Genomic DNA, 20,323 nt, shown 5'->3' on the forward strand with positions numbered 1-20,323 from the left:
GGTCGACCCAATATCACGTTGTAAGCAGACGGAGAGTCTACTACCAGGAATCTTGTGCATAGATTGACTCCTTCAGCATAAACAGGTAGCTCGATCTCTCTTAGTGTGTTCTTTTGTTCTCCACTGAAACCGATGAGGATTGTAGTTTTCTTTATAATCTTTGATTCATCTATCCCCATTTCCCTGAGAGCACTTAAAAATAAAATGTTAGCTGAACTACCATTATCAATAAGTATACGTTTAGTAAGACAATTAGCAATGTAAAGTGCAATGACAAGAGCATCATGATGTGGGTTGAGGAGTCTGGTTGACTCTGTTGTTGAGAAACTGATGGTTTGGGCTGGTAGGTTGATGGTATTCTTCTCTGTCTCACTGGACTCTCCTTTGATCCAGTTGGTCTGTCTGGCATGTCTTTTGGCTGCTGAATGGGTGATTCCGCTTACCTCAGAGCCACCAGTTATTACGTTCACCGTCCGTTCATGAGTAGGTGGCTTCGGCGGGGTTACTTCTCTTCGGACGACTGACCTGTCTGCCTCCTGCTGGAATGTTCTTTTGCCTTTGTCTGTAAGTAAGTCAGTCAGGTGACCACGTTTTAATAGGTTGGATACTTCGAGTTTTAAGGCAATGCACTCATCCGTTCGGTGACCGTGGTCATTGTGGAATTCACACCATTTTGCTTTGTGGACGCATTGCAGCCGTCAAACATCTTCATATTTGGGAAGTTGAACTTCTTTGGCATTTCCACTAGTGCAATGTCGTCTACGAATGGAGAGTCTACATAACAGCTTGCTGCACTCTTCTTAATCGGAGCCGGCATCCCAGGAATCCGTTGAATGAGTGCCTCCATCTCAGCTAACTTTCGAGCCAACTCAGGATCTTGGATTGGAAATGAGCTTGTGGTTGCTTGGCGGATTGGCTCGCTCATGACTGGGTGATTTAATCCGATTACCTGCTGCTCAGGTATATTCTGATCAGCTCCAATGATGATCTGGCTGGCTCCAATGGTAGGCTGACTAGCACTTGGAACCTGCTGCTGTCCAAGTCCAGTGGCTGGCTGACTGGCTCCTGGAATCTGTTGCTGTCCGGGTCCAGTGGCTGGCTGACCGGCTCCTGGAATCTGTTGCTGTCCAGTTGCACCGGCTGGCTGGCTGACTACCGGAATCTGCTGTGATCCGGGCGCAGATGAATGTCCATGTTCAGTCATGGTTACCTGTTCGCCTGTATTGACAACATAATTTTGAATGTTAGACATGGTGGGTGGAGTTTGATAATTCCTTACCGAGGGTGATGGAACTGTCTGATTCGGTCCATCACTGTTAGAGATAGGAGTGAGGTCTCCCAGAGGTTGCATAGGGCTAACTGGGCCTCGGAAGCGGGATGGCTGAGCCTCGGTGGCTTGAGAGGACATGGCCTCCATTCGTACGAGCAGGTCAGCATTCTCAGCTTCGAGCCTCCTCATTTTCTCGCGTTCTTCATTCATCTGGGCAGTAAGAGCAGCGAGTTGAGCAGACAGATCGGGTGTCTCAGTCACGTCTGACATGGCTCTCAAGTGAACTTCTTGATCTCTTTGTCGATCGTCTAATTGCTAGGGCCCCACAGTGGGTGCCAAATTGTAGAGGTGATTTCCTACAATTGATTAGATGGGCACCAGCAACCTGTCAATAACAAAAAGAAGAGAGACGAGAGTTCAATTGGGAGCACCGGTGGGGTGTCAGCCAAAGGGACTCCGACGCTCAAGTCAGTCGGGTTGTAACGAGAGCTAATAGAAAGTAATAAAATTAAGATATAAATAGTCGAAATGATGATGGATGGAGGAGTCGTAAAATGGTCAGAGTGACGGTGGCGATGACGGAGGAGTCAAGCGACTAGGTCAGGTCCAATCAGACTGACTAATTAGTCTTGCTTGACTGGATTGCTCAAAAATGGAGTAGCCTTCGTTTCAATTAGAGAGTAAAGAAAGTTCAGTGATTATTTTATGCCTTTTCTCAACCTCTGATGGTCTTATTTATTATCCTCCTTCTCGTTCCGTCCTCCTCCGTCTTTCTCATTCGTTTGACTCGCTCCAAGTGGTTTTATTCCGAGATTCTTGGCGAACGTGATGGGAGCCTTGACTGTTTCAAGGTCCCTGGCTGACTGAGTGTATCCGAATTCGGGTTCGGGTATGGTTTTGGGTAATCAGATGGTACTTTGTATATGCGAGCCTATTTTACATGGGCTTTGGGCCTTCTTGGCTAGTTAGATAGCTTATTGGGCTGACTGACTGCTTGTTGGACTATTATTTTTCAAGTATACGAATTTTGTCCACTACACATGGTATATACATAAGTAATAGCGGAATTTTGAGTAGGATTAGGATATGCATACTTTATTACCCTACCCTGCCCTAACCATACCTTACTTTATTTAAATATATATTAAAGAAAACTATGTAAATTCTTCCTTATATAAACAAATATTATATGATCCCCAGTATAAAAATATGGAGTACTGATAACTATAATATTATGGCATGTTTGGAAGTATATGCATAGTTATTACTATAATTATATATCTTAGTAATTATACTTTAATTTAAAATTTATGAATTTTTATTGTCATATTTGGCAAAATAGTTATTATTTTATACTAAAAATTAATATTATGTAATACATATCATTTAAAATTAATAGTATTTAATAATTACACTCAATTTTTATGAGAGTATAAGAATTAAAGAGTGTAATTGAGATCTTTTATTTATTATCAATTACATAGTTATGGATAAAAAAATACAGTTATTAATTCGAATTATATTTAATTCTAATTACAATGTAACTTCAACGTTTTTATAATGAGTAATATAATATCGCTCTAGTATGTTTGATACTTTGAGATCAACGAGAGCATAATTCTAATCAGACTTTAAGATTGCTTTTCTTCTTTACTAAAAAATCCTATATTGACAGAAATTAATTTAAACGGTAAATAGTTTCTTTAATAATTATATATCTTTAATTTTTTTTAGTAATATATATATATATTTACTTTTTTTAGTATTATATATTTTTTTACTTATTTAAAAAATATATAAACAGCTTAATCATCTATGTTGTATTTTATTTTTACTTTTTTGACATGATGTTATATTTTGATTTTTAACATACACATTAATTGAATAATTTGAGTATCCACGAGTATTAACTATTGTAAATTTAACTTATCATATATTACCCATCCTAACAAATGACGTTTCTTTTACCTATCATAAACAAGGAATTCAAAAATAATATGATCAATTAGAATATTATAGAGAAAAATATGATTGTTTGGTTAAACATAAAATTTTATATCTTACCTTTAAAACTTATACCAAAATATTGAAGATTATCATTCTCATGAAAAGATTACACCATACTAAACAACCCCTAATTGATTATTTATTACCTATTTTAAATATAGAGTATTTATAAGATGGCTTAGTGTGATTTTAGTTGAGAAATTAAAATTAGCGAACACAAAGTACTTATCTTCAAGAATTTTAATATATATATATGACCAATAAAAGTGATTTTATTATGGGCTCTTAAATCTCTAATTTTAATGAAAATACTTTATAATGTTACTAAAAAATAATAATAAATAAACAAATATAAATATTTCATTGTGTATTGTATTACTTGTAACAAACTACATTTACTCTCACAATCCTCCTAGTCCAAAGAAAATGCATACCAATACCATAGTATGATATCTGCTTAAGTACCCAAAAAAAGTGTTACTAAATCATAGAATATATATGTAGTAAATACAAAATTTATAGACAATTTCTATTGGTTATTGACATTTGTAGAAGATTGCCTCAATTTTGTCCTATGCTTTATTTTCAATACAACTCTTATAATGCATCTATAACTTTCAAATATTTTCCATATTCAAAAGTTTGGTAAACTTATAGATGGCATATTCTGGTAAGCAAATGCACACAATCATTGCACCATTGCTGCCACTAAGATTTGCCTTGCCTTCTGGTAAGAAAACACAAACTTGGGGCGTGGGAGTTAAATCAATAGGACCAGCATACACTGGCCGACCCCATCCAAAATCTGCAGACTCATAAAGAGAGAACCTTGTCCATTGAGTTATTGTCAACTTGCCTCCAAACTCTAACCTCCTTGGTCGACTTACCTCGACATAGTCAATAGTTGACCTTAGATACTCCTCTGAGATCCCCCGCCGAGCCTCACCTATTGAAAGCGCTGTTTCAACAAAACTCCCAGTGACAAGCTTTGAAACGGTGCTTGTGGTACATGCCACACAAACAACATTGCCATAAAAACCTTCTTTTAATGGGGTGTTCTTCAGTTTAGGTCGTGCATTAACTGAGAAAGTCAACCTGAGCTTGTAGTCCATTGGTCTAACGTCCAACGCTTTAACCCAAGATCTCCAAATATGAGCTGCCATGGCGTCGAAGGTAGAACAAAGTGAGCTCTCTCTTGTTTGAGCCAAAGTCTTGAGTCGAGATTGAAAACCATGGCTTATCCTGTAACACTTTTGAATAGCCTTGTCTTGAGAAATGGTCGTGGTGAGGCTCGAACCATCGTCGACTCTCATAAACTCAACGTGAGGGAATTTGATGAGAGGTGGTTCACGTGGTTTGAAGAACTCTCTGTCCCAACATGGCTCAGGATTTGTGACAAGTTTCCCTTTTTTTGCAGTTTCAGCCCATGAGTTTATGAATTGCATGGCTCCAACACCATCACAAAGGCAATGACAAAGTCTCAAACCAATACTGAATCCTCCGCAACTAAACTGGGTTACCTGAGCTATCACCAAAGGCATGTCTAGAACTTTGTAAGGCTCTTCATCAGGAAACCGAAAGATCAATGGTGTCCATGCTGGGTTTGGTACCGTGAGGTCACCTAATTGAGCCAAGGCCATTTCAGAGCGAGCCTCGACCATGAGAGCGCCTTGTTCTTGTCCAAAATAAACTTCTAGTTTTCCATTCTCAGTCTCTCGGAGTCTACCAGACAAAGGATAATAAGGAACTAGGACACTGGAAAGGGCACTACATAGAGTCTGCATTACTGGCTTGTTGTGATCTGATGGGTAGAAGTAGATTGTTGGAGTAAAAACGCGAGATCCAATCATGTCATCAAGATTGGAGAGGTATAGGGTTTGACCAAAAGTGACAGGGATAGGACCTGCAGGAAGTACTGGAGAGATGTGATGAATGGTGATGGGTATGTTGAGGTGAGGAAAATGGAGCTCTTGAACCCATGGAGGAGCCATGGAGTAGAGTCACGCCTGGGTATTGCATTTGTAGATGATGATGAGTGAAATATCTTTGAACATGCAAAGATAATTGGCTTAGGCTACATACAACGATTTTATATAAGTCGTGTTTGGTGAGAATTTGTTGGATGGTGTCAACATTCATGACCTCCAACTGCTTTATTTAGCCTTTGATTAATGAATTAACTACTCATGTCACGGTTTATCTGTCAGCGATTCTGTACCTTTGTATACAATTTATCAATCCTAAAATTCTTGTTCAGTGGCCGGAAAGATTACGGTAAACAACTGCTAGAACCCGGCAAAGTTATTGACTGAATTTTCCCAATCCTTCAAGTCAATTGGCATACTGAATAATGAATATATATATATAGCTTTACATTATAAAATACATCACCCACCAATTTTTTTATTTTACATCAACTTCTTTACATTTCCAAACCAAGAAAATTTTATTTGAAACATGTGTTATACAAATGTAGAGTAGTTAGGTGAAAGTTTTATAAAATGAAAGTAGCTTTTGTGAGAGGAGTATTTTACGAATTCTTAGCTATATTTTGAAGATACAGCTATTTGGCACCATCGCTTCAAAAGTTCAGTACACCCACGTATGAAGTACGATGTTCATTGTCTTCAAAACCACTGATTTTTTAAGATCTTAAAAGAACATAGATGAGCCATCACATAAGCATACATTTCAGATTTTTCAAAACCATGGTTATTTCAGAATTCCAAATTCAAATTCGGCTGAGAAAAAAAATATTATAAATGAGGGCTCTTGATGTGCTCAGCAAAGAGCCTGTACGATGTGCAGAAGGCAATGAGATATATAAAAACATTTTCTCATTTTTCTCCCTTTCAAGTAAAACAAGTTTCTTGTGGACATACAAGTTCGCAAAACCAGTTCCTAAATGCTTATTTTTACGTTCAACAAATGAACAAAAAAGTACATGCTCATATATAAAAAGAAAAGAAATTTTAAAAAGAAAACAAAAAAACAAAAATGGCCAGCTTACCGAACTGGCTGCTGATTGTAGTGATTCTTCTCTTTCTTTTTTGCAGCGGCTAGCTTTGCGTTTCTGGCAGCAGCTTCACTCGCAGCAGCTCGGGCAGCAGCATCCATCTCTTTGCTAGATTTCTTCTTCTTCATCGACGTCACTTTCTTTAGCCTCTCCTTGACATCAACAGCAGATAAATCTTCTGCCTTCTCAGTCTCAGCAGTTTCATCTGCGACATTTCCCATTTCAGCTCCCTCAGCCTGGTCCTGAGATTCTTTTGACTCTTTCAATTTATCCTTCTTTTTCTTCTTCTTTGCAGATTTGCTCTCCCCAGCATTTTCCTTCTTGTCCACCTCTCCATTGAGGCTCTCTTCTTTTTTCTCTCGTGCAACACCTATGTATGAAAAAGAAAATCACAAGCCAAATAACGTCACAAATCAATTGAATATGCGGAAGATTGTAGCACAATTCAAAAATCAAAGGGATTAAAAAAAAAGTCCAAATTTAATGACAATCCCTAAAAATGCATTTTGTCTCACGGATAAATGGTTAGCGGACATTAAATTGCAGACCATAATGGTAATCGTTGTGGCTTTCAACACTTTCTACCTTTCCCCATTCTGGTGAAACCATTAAAGATGTTATATTAACTCAATTCAAAATACATTATTGGCAAGAATCCTTCTAAGAAGAATTAGGAAACAAGCACACAAGACTGAAGCAAAACCACTCAATGTTCAAATTTGGTCAAATGCAATCATAAAAAATTATCCTCTGATAGAAATATATTATTGTGGAGAATAGTAACAAATTTGCAAGAAAAAAAACTACTTAGCATAAATGAAATTATATATATTAACAGCTTGCCAAAATGAATACTTAGCACAAACAAAAAGAAAATTACCGAGGGTATCATCTTGGCCACCAGCCTCACTTATAGTACTGTATCCTAACTCTGCAAGAACAGCTTCAAGTTCTTCAAGCTCCTTTTTCTTCAGTTCTTTCTTCGAAAGTTGCCTTTCTGATTCTTTAGGAGGCAAAGGAGCTCCAGAAGGATTCTGAGCAGGTTCAGCTTGCAGTGGTGCTTCAGAGTCGTTTTCATGTTCTTCCTCCACATCATCATCAACTTCATCAAGAGCTTCTTCCTCACTCTCGCTTAGCTGGAATCAATTAAACAGAAGAGTCAAAATGTCCCAATGTATTTAGATTAGGAATAAAAGCAAAAGCAGAAGTTTAAGACACTCCAAATTTTAGCACTGTAATTAGGCACCTTGGGGGTTTAATTGAAGGCAAAAGAACAACAAATCTAAGCTGAATGGGAAGGAACACTACCAAAAACTAGAAGAATCAAAGAAGAAGGATGTCATTGTCCCTCCCAACTTAAAAAATTATAATTCACATTATCCATAATATCTCAGTTACCATATGAACAAAACAATATAAGATATCACCAAATAATTTTTTTTTTAAAACACAAAGCATCGTTTAATATTCAGGCCCTAGGCTAAGGCCCTTCAGTTTCCACTGTCTGAGTCCAATGCCATATGTTTCGACTATTTTGGGTAGAATCTTATTTCTCACATAATCACATTTGATTAAGCTATTTTAAATATGAGGTTTACCTAGTAGCATATAACAACAATTGTTTCTTCCATTTAAGTTTTACTTAATTTCTACATGAGCATAAGAAGATTCTTCTTCTACAAAATCTCTTCTTTCTTTCTACACATACAATGGTTGAGCATAAGAAGATTCTTCTTCTACAAAATCTCTTCTTTCTTTCTACACATACAATGGTTGAGTGATAGATTAGCTAGGTCCCAGTCCAACACTTTTAGATGACCAACATAAAACTTTTATCAAAATGTAATTACGATGTAGAACAAATTTCTACACTTCATAACACAATGTTGTTGCAAAAACTACTTGAAAATATTTTAATACATACAAAAACTTACCATTTGTCGACCCAGCCAAATACGAATATTCACTAGTAAATTCTATACAAACCAAATAGCCAATAAATGAAAAATTCTACACCAATCAGCCACATATTGCCAAATTTTCTATAACAATCGATACGTATTAAAGGAAAAAGATCTCGACAAAGTAAACCATTATGTTATCTAGAATTGCACAAAAAGGAATCTAAAAATTTCTTCACAGCTGTCTTTTAATCCGTTATTGACACTAATTGCACGACGACAAATTTACCCTTTAAAGCCGAGCATGGCGACAAGCATAGATAAATTCATCACCTAGAGCACAGGAAAACCCAGTCATAACAACAAAGATGTAATTGAGAACACGTGGGAAACAAGTGGATTAAATACTAACCCTTTGTGCAGAACACAAAATCGTTGGACGATCAACATCGAATGTTGTCAATCTGAATAAGCAAAAGAATAACTGAAGGAAAGTAGACATTGAAGCCTACACTCTAAAGTATCCTCAAAGTATTCTACATATAAATTCTTTGTCTACACCAATTAAATAATCATCATGGAGCCTACTCTTTCTACAAAAATTAAGAGCAAATAAATAAATAACTTGTTCCTTCTGGCAATATTAAAAGCATATGAGTCCAATTAATACTTAATAACAGAGTTTTTTCTTCTAAATGAACACAACCATGTAAACTAGTTCTGATATAAAAGAGATCTCAAGTTAATAGCAAAATTCACGAACCATGTAAATCACACATTAAAATTCACAAAATTAAACATCAGATCATTGATATACCAAAAAACAAACAGTCAAGAGTATTCACATTCTTAAAGCAACATCCGTGTCCTCTAGATAATCCGGATTTCAACCCACCACGATTTCTAATAGATACTCCAAATCAAACATCAATCATAAGCAAACACATATGCATATGACATAACAAAAACAGTGCGTGGAAATACAGATAATATATAAATCTCACTATCTACAAGACCATGAACAAGCTCAAACAGTGAAAAGAGACTACCTCAAGAGCAGGCTCATGCTCACTGTCCTTGGCGGACTTCGAATCGGGGGCACTCCAGACCGCCTCAGGCGGAGCCGTGGTGGCGTAGTAATCGTCATCATCCTCGTCATCAACATCGGCCCAGGACTTAACTGTAAGAGGCGCGGGAGCCCAATACACCTCCTTCTCAGGCTCCTTCTCGGCCTTCTTCCCCTTGCTCTTATCCGACTTCTTCTTCTTCTTCAAACTACCGAGCGCAGCAAAAACGTTGGAGCTCTGTATCACAGGGGACTCATCCCGCCTAGTACTCCCACCTCCCACCATTTCCAATCCAAACACCGCACAGCCCCAAGGTCCGAGTCCCCAAACAAACACCAGGCCGCCTCCGACGAAAAATGGGCCTACCGAGTGTGATAGAGACAAAATATTAAATAAATTAGGGTTTCAGTAAGAAATCGATTCACCGATTTCCACAGCAGAATAGATATTGCTCGATGGACAAGGATCTGAAACCTGAAGAGAAATAGAGAGCCCAAGACAAATCGTTTCGAAGAAAACGAAAAGGGAGAAAGAGATAGTGGGAGAGAGAGAGAGAGATTTTACAGGGAGAGATGAAGGTGAAAGAAAGAGATAACGCAGCGCTGGAATGTGTAGAGAGAGAAGGTCTCTCTGAGTAAATAGTATTTGTTTGGGAGAGAGGAGGAGACGATTTGGACAAAGAACAAACCCTTTGAAACACCTCCACCTCCTTTTATTGCTCTGTGAATCCGCGTGTGTGCGAGAGCGAGAGAGAGAGAGAGAGAGAGAGTTGTTAGTCTAATTCAACGTGGCCTTTGGATATGAATGCGTAATGGGCCTGTAGATGTGCACGTACATAACGAAACAAAAACGGGCTCAAAAACTTGACTCCACCTGTGTCTGTCTGTATATCATCTGTTATGGATCAACCTCCTCCCTCTGATCTATCACCATCATCCATCACAACCGCCCAATTCTTACTCAGACTGTTAAAACCAAAATACCAAAGACACTGCATTCCTACCCTCAATATCATCGCTTAGGTTTTTTTTTGGGTTTAATTTACTTAAGAAGGAAACAAAAAAAATTGTCATTTATTTGATTATGATTAATGAGCTAGTAATTTTCACTTAATTAAACTAGAATTAATAATATACAAATTATAATAAGATAGGATTTAGATGAATTTGCTAGGTTTTGTATTTGGTGATGATAAGATGGTTATCAAATTTGTTGCTATTTAACATAGATTATATTATATGTTTAATATAATATTATTCTATAAGTGAGAAAGTTTAATTAAATTTTATTTAAGTTATAAAACATATAATTTTATTATTTTTAAATAATTATTATTGTAAAATATCTCAAAAATATCATATTTTAACTTGTTTAATTGTGTATTATTTTAAAAATAATTATTATTGTAAAATATCTCAAAAATATTATATTTTAATTTGTTTTATTATTTATTATTTTTAAAATAATTATCATTGTAAAATATCTAAAAAATATCATATTTTAATTTGTTTAATTGTTTATTATTTTTAAATAAAATTTTTAATTATTTATTTTATTTAAGTTTAAGTATTTACAAACTATCGTCAGAATTTCTTGAAAATTTGCAGAATATTCTAAATACCTACAATGTACACCGTCATATAAAAAAATTTGGGATTATATCTATCCAGGTGCCGAAATAGAAAAAGGATACACCGGTGTTGTAAAAAAATGGGTTGTGTTGTAATCGTTCCTTATAAATATATATATAGGATATTTCTAAGGTATGCACCGGTGTATATCTTATGTGTTTCCAGCTCGTGAACAGTCTTCAGGGTGATTTTTTTTTATGACCGTGTTTATTGTAATTATTTAGAATATCCTGCAAATTTTTAGGAAATTCAGAATAATTTACAATGTTGAAAACTAGGTTCAAACAAGTTGTTACACGCGTGACTAATTTTTTTTATGTGTGTGGAAAATAGCTTGTTTGAACCTAGTTTTCGTCACTGTAAATTATTTATAATTTTCTGAAAATTTGTAAGATGCTCTAAATAACTACAATATACACGGTCATAAAAAAAAATCACGCTGAAAACTGTTCACGACCCAAAAAACACAAAAAATATGCACCGGTGCATATCTAAAAAGGTATGCATAAAATTATCCTATATAAATATTAAGTGATAGAATGTACTTATCTTGAAAGCCAAGTAATCGTACTTGATAAATTATGGATATTAATCTTTTAACTGTGTAATATTTAACTTTAGATTGCCATCTTTTAAATAGATGTGTATAAACATGATATGAGAGCCTATTTGGCTTCCCTGCAAGGATGTGGTCCAACTTTTCGAGTGCAACTAGTTTCGTTTTTGTTTGTACTTTAAATTTTCACTTTCTTTTCGGCTATTATTTGTTTCTTTCCATATAATTTAATCCTTTTTATCTTTATTTATTAGGTTTTTAGTACTACAATTATTTGAATTATATTATTATTTTATAGTAATTGTGACCTAATATAATTACTTAAGTTAAAAGTAATAGCGTATGTCTAATATATTAGGGGTGTTCATTAGATCACATCCAATATTTTTAAGCTTATCTAATCTGATCCAATTATTCATTAGACGTTGAATTTTTACAATCGATCTAATCTGATTAACTTGTTCTGATCCGATCCAGTTATCTATTGGATTTGATCTATTTTATCTATTGGATTATATTTAGGGCATCTTACCTACAACACAAACATTATCTGATGAGCTAAGGCTCAGTAAGTAGAATAACTACCTCATATGCATTAAAATAAACGTGCAACATGTTATGTATTTTCTTTCTTTTACTTTCCTTTCATTTGGGCCCTAGAGGATGTTGTTGTCGCATTACATAGGGAATCACATTCCCACTTGAAAATAAACATGATAATAGAGAATTTCTCCCTCATAAACATTCATTATATAGGGAAGTACGTCTCCCTTATTATATTTTGGGACATAGGTCTCCCAAGCAGCACCTCTACTTTAACTCTTTCAATAACTTATCTGTAAACATTAAGCATGCTTATGCATAATAATTATAGCATGCTTAAAAATAACTTACGCATAAATACAATATGGTAGAATAACATGTAAAGTATATAATTGCACATAAGACACATGAAAGACTTGTGTTGTAGATGAAGATTCTACTTACCTTGCGTCTTGATAAAACAACTGAAATGGTTAACTTCCTGATAAAACACAAACTATTAACTTACATAAAATTTACATGATGTAATTTTGGTTTATAATTGTTATTATTCCATTTTTCCTATTTTATTGTTTATTTTATGTCCGGGCGTATGGTAATACTATAATTGTCCATGGCAAGATCCCGGTCTAAAAATCGTGGTCATGGTCATGGTTACCTAAAAAGGTTTTCGTAGGCTAGCGTTACGGACAGAACTTCGCCTGGATCTTCGAGGTTTAGAACATTAAAAGGGTGTTAAGAAGGTTTCCAGGTAGAATGAGAGAAAGAAAATGAGGTTTTGTGATTCAAAATGAGTTTTGGAAGAGCTATTTATAGGAAAACCTTGGGTTACTATGCTAATAAAATATTTAAAATATCAAGCATAGTGGAATAATAAAATATTCAAAATATTAAGCATAGTGGTTTGCTAAAGTCATTATTGTATCACTACTGCATCATCATGTGGGAACCATGGGGTGGACCCCGTTGTGGGACCCATGTGGACCCTACTGTGGGACCCTTGCGGACCCCTCTGTGGGACCCACTATGAATAGTATCTGATGAATAGTAACAAAAAAATGAAAACTTCTCAATCTTCTTATATTACTTAGTTCAACATTTTTTACTCACAAACTTTTCTAAAAAAGTTTCTCTAGCATCCATAAATTAATTATTCGCATGTGTTAGTTACTTCAACAACTTAGAATTGTTAAAATCTCACAATAGAATACAACTATATGTTGAAATTAATTGAACATCAAACAATAATCAATAATTGATCAAACATATTCATGCTCAATATTGCACAATGAAATCATCTTATTTAAGGCATCACACATAATAAGAAAAAGAAGTTTTACATACCTTTGTGATCAAGTCTATGAACCATCATTCTTCATGATTATGCTTATCACATTTCACCCACCTACACATCAAAGATCAAAGGCGTGCTTGGGGTGTAGATGAACACTACTCTCTTTCTCTCCTTTTCCTCTAAACACCCATTGTCGACACTCACATAATAAAGGTGTAACCCCTTTTATAAAACATAATGGGCTTATTGGGCCTAGATACCCAATGAGAGGATTAGTTGTCCTGGCCTAATGGGCTGGCCTAAAGACATTGAGAGTGTGTCCATAGGCCCCGAGCATGTCAGTATATTATGTCCATCCCATTATGGCCCGATGGTAATAGCATGCAATACCGATTATATAGTTATCCTTACATGCTAATCACGACACTACGTAACGCTATAAAATTATGTCGGTCCATATAAAATATTCTAACATTCTCCCACTTGGACTACATAATTAAACCAACAAGTGCTCATTGAACAATAATGTCTATACACAAGAATCTCAAGAACCACAAATGTCTATAAACCCAATTATGCATCATATCATATCGATAGGATACAAATATGATACATAACGAGACATTGGAGATTCATAAAGCATGGCGATAACTCCCAATATGGATCCACTCAAACATGATATCTAGACTAAGCCATTGGCTCGCATCATTATATCATTACCAAACGAGTGTGCACTCATAATGCCAAAGAGTGATCCACAATATGCATGTATTTAACAATAAATAGCAATCCTTAACATGTCTATCATATATGAAAACAGTAACTCCCACTGATTAAATACATCTTTGGCACCTAACAATCCACATAAGAAGTATGTTCTCAGTACACACGGTTAGGTAAGCATTGTCAGTGTAGTTATTGACATGTTATCTATAAGTGTGTGTCATGATGCAAATAAAGGACTCCACAACTTTCTCATTGCAAATGGAACGTCATCTTCATTAATGGAGTAACAAGACTCCGCAAGTTCCGAGAGAAAGATATGACTGCGACATTTATCACATAAGTTCAGTAAATTCACAATAGAGTAAACTACTCTTGACACTGAAACGAAATATCACAGTTGTATTGTATAAACCATGTCCTCATAACACGTCACTCACTCTACATCTTTGAATGAGGATGCTGTAAGTATCCACCTAACACCTAATTACAAAATAACTCATTTTACCATTATACCTGCATGTATGGGAGAGGAAATTGTAGGTGTTTATTTGATTAGACACTTAATCATGAAATAACTCCTCCTACCATTATAGAGGATTTTGACATCCATGCAGCCTGTTCAATCGATATCACTAAAACCAACTATTGGGCGTCATAATGTTGATTTGTCGATTGCAAAGACATCCTTGATACCATAAGGATGACTGCTCAAGTACCAATCCAGCATGCCCATGACAAATATCACAATAGGGAATGCGTATACATGAGAACACTCGAGGCTACCTTCAACAAGCATGTATGGAACAATCTCAAAATTGATCTCTCATCATTATCAATACACGTGGACTTTAGGCCTTTCACAATACATCACACTTTAGACTATTCCAACGTTCTCAATGAAATTGAAACATTACTCACATCAAAAGTCAGTCAACATAATCTATGAGATAATTCATCTTTCCGTTGATCTCAACATGAAGAATCTAAATACTTAGACCATGCAAGCCTTCTCTAAAATTCTTCATCCAACAGAGACTATCAAATAACAGTTTTACTTGTCTCCAGATTAGATCAATATCATAAATTATGAGCAATATACTAACCATGTAATAATATAAACATATCATTGTTCCCATTGATCTCTCACATAATATTGACTAACGATAATGTTTCGAATTGTCCATTATGAGAATAATAATAGTCATTGTCTTGATGCCTTTCCAAAATGAATTTAATCCATTGAATTCAGGTGTCCTTGTTAGTTGCCTTCTCAAGGCTTGATTGAGCCAAATGAAATTCTAAAATAAGAATTTAGTTCTCACATCCTTCTATATTGATTTCCAAATAGTCAGCACTTTATCATCCAATAATAATGTATTTTGAACAGTTCATTCAATCATAATGGTAACTAGCTATAGGCTTTAATCAACCTTAATTTGTTCCTCAAATAGTCTGTTCTCAACAAGACCTGTCATCAAGAAAAATCTCTCAGTTATCATGTGATTAAGCCTAAACTTCCATGTTTGATCATATCTTGGAAATCGTGATATTAACATATCAGCTCTTCAAATAAGGATTAAGAACTACTAATGGCTCTCGATTAACAATTTTGAGGTATATGTCGTTAACCTTATTTCCTACTTGTAATTGTAGGTCTGTAAAACTATTTCGATCCTATATCTTTGCTTGTTCACATATGGAGTTTATTGTAGGGTCGGCAAGAAGAACAACGGAAGCAAAACAAGGGATAAGTCTAGTTAGTCCCTAAATAATCTTTTGACCCTTGACTAACCCCAACTTGAAACTCCAACATGGACAACTTTATTTACTTATCATCAATAGTGGATAGAAGAGACAAATATATGAACCATAGTACTATCAAAAAATAACTATTGAGATAATCATTCTCTCTTTCACAATTAAACTTTGAGATTGCGATTGCCCAAAAACAAGGTCTGCAAATTAAATCATTATTCAGTCTCAACCTATATAAGGTTATTTGGAATGAAACGATACAACCCATCAAATCTAAATCCTTTTGAGTGTCATAGCAAAATACTTAACTCTTATTGTCTCTTTAAACACCTAACATGGTTGTGAGTATGGAATTATGTTTGTGATTATATTAGTCCATAGAAAAATTCAAATATCTCTCCCACTTGGACCAATATAATAAACAACCACCATATTAAACTTCATTATCTAATAGGCAGTCAAATAAATCATGTATAATATCATACCGATAGGATACATATATTAAACATAATTTGGCCTGAAAGATATCCAAATATAATAACAACCATTAAAACAACATGCATGCAGTGCAACCATTGAGACTATATATATACGTCCCGTTTTGTACTTGTCACTTCGTCAAACAATGCATATAAGAAATGATAGCACGTCATTATGCATGTTTGGATTAATTATTTAGGTGTTTTCCACTTTGAAGCTTTCTAAAACACAAAAAACGTTTAAAACTTTGATGTGTCAAAGCTCGAGAAGACTGTGCTCAATATAATGATCATGTGAGAGAGATTTTAACAAAGAGTAATAAATACTCGATATCTCTCAAATCTTATACATGATATTATAGATCATAAAAAAAACTTTATGGACAAAAGAATTAATATGACCAACATGTGTACTATGCTTAAATAAGTCAAAACCTAACTTCCCCTTATTCTTTCCATTGGTTATCCAAAAAAGAATACTAAGTTATCAATATCACTATATGGCAAGCTTTGTTTCATTGACTTCAATCAAACCAAAATTGTTGCCTAAATATAACTTAGCTATCCTCAAATTTGTAGCAACAACGACATGATATTGAGTACACATGGTTATTCCATTTAATTTGGATTCATCATGTTTACGAACATCTCCAAGTAATACGCTTATTACCTCGAAATAGATAATGATCACATATCTATTGTCGTATTCATTCAAAATTTGTCCACTTATGATCTATGTCATATCTTGAGCCTTAATTATAAGAAAACCACAATAGATGATTCACTAGTTCTACTAAAACTATCTTAGGGCATAAAATCAATGCAATGGTCTCCTGAACTCATCATTATCGAAAAACGATCTCACCTTAAGAGATTTCTAATCGATCTCATCCTCATAAAGTTGTCATAGAAGGATCAATTAACACATATATACCTCACTACAGCCAACTAACACCCATCTCAATATTCTCAATCTCCCATTGATCATGGAGTAACTTGGCATCTATTTAAACAATGCGACTTCAAGATTTATTAATTTTAGGCCTAGTCCATCTTTACAATGAGATATCGTTATGTCAAAACATATTATTGCCCCATCTGATAACTAAACGGTAGAGATTTTAGGATTGCTTGAAGCTAAGAGAAAATATCAATGAGCAGTGCCACTATGCATGTGAAAACAAGGATCGCGCTATTTGCTCGTTTTCTCAGTTTTCCAAATGATCTATCAACAGAAACGATCATGTCATGCTAGAGCCGTTCTAACAAAACATATGACTCTTACGCAGGTAAGGATAACCACTTCACATGTCAAAACCAAATTCATTAATCCACTACCGATAGGGTAAAAAAGATTGTGCGGTTCATGACATCCAATGTGTTTCCTTCACCATCTAAGCATCCTACCCAATAATAAAATCATCGACAGGATGACTAAATTGCATGTATGGATCTTAGTATTTATTGTGATTAGAAAAAATGTGAATTTAATCAGCGATAATCACAATCACGATATGAATATCCATAGAACATTCAATTACATGTTCGTCATAGATTATAATCTCATAATCATCAAATAATCCCAACTAAGCATCCATAAATGTCAAAGAATCCTTTTAAAAAAAAACATAAATCAAATAGGTAATAATTCTGTAATTAAACCAAATATATGCCAACAATAATCCATTCATAATCATGAATCCTCAAAAACAAATTATAAGGCATATGTACAAAATTTGGTATAACATATTGCTCGATTATTGGGTCTTATGTGAGATTATAATTTTAAACTCCATAATTTGACATGTTTAGACTCTCGATGGGCAATCACATAAACATTCAAATTGTATTAATTTCACAATTATTATGAATGACAAATTGACATGCTTAAACTCACGATAGGTGAGTACATAAGCACTCATTTAACGTCACAGCAACATAATCATATTTGCACATAATGCCAAGTATTTTAAAACAAAACATAAGGCATAAGTTTCAAATAAATATAATCATGTTTACAATTAATAAATGATATAAGATAAATTGTGAGATAATAATTTTAATTTAATTTAATTGTGTGATTATGTGTCAATTAATCGTCAACATTGACCAAACCCAAAATATAATTACACAATTAAGTGGGAAAATAAAAAAATACCAAATGATGAAAAATTTGTCCCAAACGACCCTGCACGCGCCATAAAATTTCAGTTTTTTTTTGTTGAAAAATAGGCCAAAAACGACGTGTCGTTTCCCCTCTGTTACTCGCGACTATTTGCATAAAAACGACATGTCGTTTTCTTCAATAATGAGAAAATGACGTATCGTTTGAAGCATCAGAAATGATGTAATGCCCCGAATTCTCCGTTGTGTTTAACGGTGTGAACAGTAGGCCGGGAGGGCCATACTTGTTTAATTATGTTATTAAATGATAAAATGCATGTATGTATTGATTATATTATGATATGACGTGAAATGCATGCATATGTGTCCATATTTCTTTATATAGGGGTGTGATAGTAATTTGGCCCGTTGAGGGTAAATTGGTTATTTGAACGCATGTTGGTGATATAAATTGAGACCACATTATGATGTGGGTTTGTTCGAGCCATTTGGCATGAGACGATCAAGGAAATGTTAAATGTCGGTTTGGTCATAACAGGCTTAAGCTCGGGGCTCGGGGTGAGTCTCGGGGTGTTTTAATGATTAGAGTGTTACCGGGCATTAAAGGGTAACGGGATGTGAAATATTGGTGTTTGAGAATTTTGAGATTAGCGGGAATTGGGAAGCGTTAATTATCATTAACGGTGTAGGTGGAAAATGTCAAAATTGCCCTTGAGAGGTTTTAGAAGCTTTATTATACCTAGGGGTATAATGGTCATTTGTGTTTAGGATATATATGATGTATGGATGGCTGTGAAATAGAACCCAAAACAGAGTTTTGCTTCTTCTCCTTCCCGTAGGTTCATTTCTCTCTTCTTCCTCTTTGGAGTTTTGAGCTCAAGGTGTGGAAATAAGCTAGGAAACTTGGAGGTTGAGGTTGTAGACATAGTTCAGCCATTGGAGAGGGTTCAATACCAAGCTTGAGGTAACCGCTAAAGGACCAAAAGGTTGATCGTTCTCAGGGTCATTCTTTTATTTGTTCTTGCTCGGACCAGAGGTAAGAAAACTGCACCCCAAGTGTGACATGCATGGATATTTCTGAGGCATGTTGATTGTGAGAATATGGACATGGATTGTGTATGGAATGCTTAGCATATGTTGCTCATTTGTGCATGGCACTGACTTATTAGTCAGGTTTGACAAGGATGCTAGTATCACTGTGAAGCTGTGACTTATTAGTCAGGTTCGGCAGTGATATTGGGCATTGGTCACGATGAGCTGACTTATTAGTCAGGACGGCTTTGGCGTGTGTCACGCAAGTCAGTAAGATTGGATCTAATCGATTATTAGCATTGAATGACTCAAAGAGCATTAATGCCAAACCGACCCCGATGGTCGATGAATGAAATAAGCGCTTGGAGGCTAGTGGCTTACTCAGCAGCCACTCTCCCATTTGATTTAGTGACTTGCATGGCAGTCACTCAGTGTGGTTTATTGGAACCTCATGTGGTGTTTACCCATTGGTTTGAAAGCTTTATGCTCAATGTGATTATAACGATAATCATTTGATAATGTTTATATAAAGTGTTATGTTTTCTTGCTGGGCCTTGGCTCATGGGTGCTATGTGGTGCAGGTAAAGGGAAAGAAAAGCTCACCTAGCCTTGGGTGGAGAGCTGATGTGATGGTGTGTACATATGCAGCCGCTTGACTGCCACGGTCAAGGTGTTCTCAGAGGAACTAGGGGGTTTACCCTATTTTTGCCGCTTAGGTCGGCGGGGTTGTAAATTTAAAACTGTAATGACCATTTTGTACTGAGAACCACTTGTAAATGTTTTATTTAGCTCTGCAGAGCAGCTTGTAATAAAATCTCCATTTCCTTTTTATTGGTTTTATACCTTATTCTGTTAATTACACTTAGAGCACGTTTTTGACCAAAGGACTCAGGCAATGAGTCAAATTTCCGGTCCATCGTTC

The 20,323-nt window shown here is 35.3% G+C and overlaps 2 protein-coding genes across 2 annotated transcripts; both read right to left on the minus strand.

Annotated features, from left to right (window-relative positions):
- Positions 1-3,619: 3,619 nt before the first annotated feature.
- On the minus strand, positions 3,620-5,951 carry LOC133796987 (omega-hydroxypalmitate O-feruloyl transferase). The gene has a single exon (XM_062234714.1). It carries the CDS (start codon positions 5,266-5,268, stop codon positions 3,895-3,897), a length of 1,374 nt encoding a protein of 457 aa, XP_062090698.1. The 5' UTR covers positions 5,269-5,951; the 3' UTR covers positions 3,620-3,894.
- A 146-nt stretch (positions 5,952-6,097) lies between these two features.
- LOC133796989 (uncharacterized) lies at positions 6,098-10,023 on the minus strand. Its single transcript, XM_062234715.1, has 3 exons — positions 9,244-10,023; positions 7,174-7,429; positions 6,098-6,663 (listed from the first exon to the last, which is right to left on the minus strand). The coding sequence occupies exons 1-3, from the start codon at positions 9,544-9,546 to the stop codon at positions 6,284-6,286; spliced, it is 939 nt and encodes a 312-aa protein (XP_062090699.1). The 5' UTR covers positions 9,547-10,023; the 3' UTR covers positions 6,098-6,283.
- Between the last annotated feature and the right edge of the window lie 10,300 nt (positions 10,024-20,323).

This window comes from Humulus lupulus, chromosome 8, assembly GCF_963169125.1.
Source record: "Humulus lupulus chromosome 8, drHumLupu1.1, whole genome shotgun sequence".
In the NCBI taxonomy this organism is placed as follows: domain Eukaryota; kingdom Viridiplantae; phylum Streptophyta; class Magnoliopsida; order Rosales; family Cannabaceae; genus Humulus; species Humulus lupulus.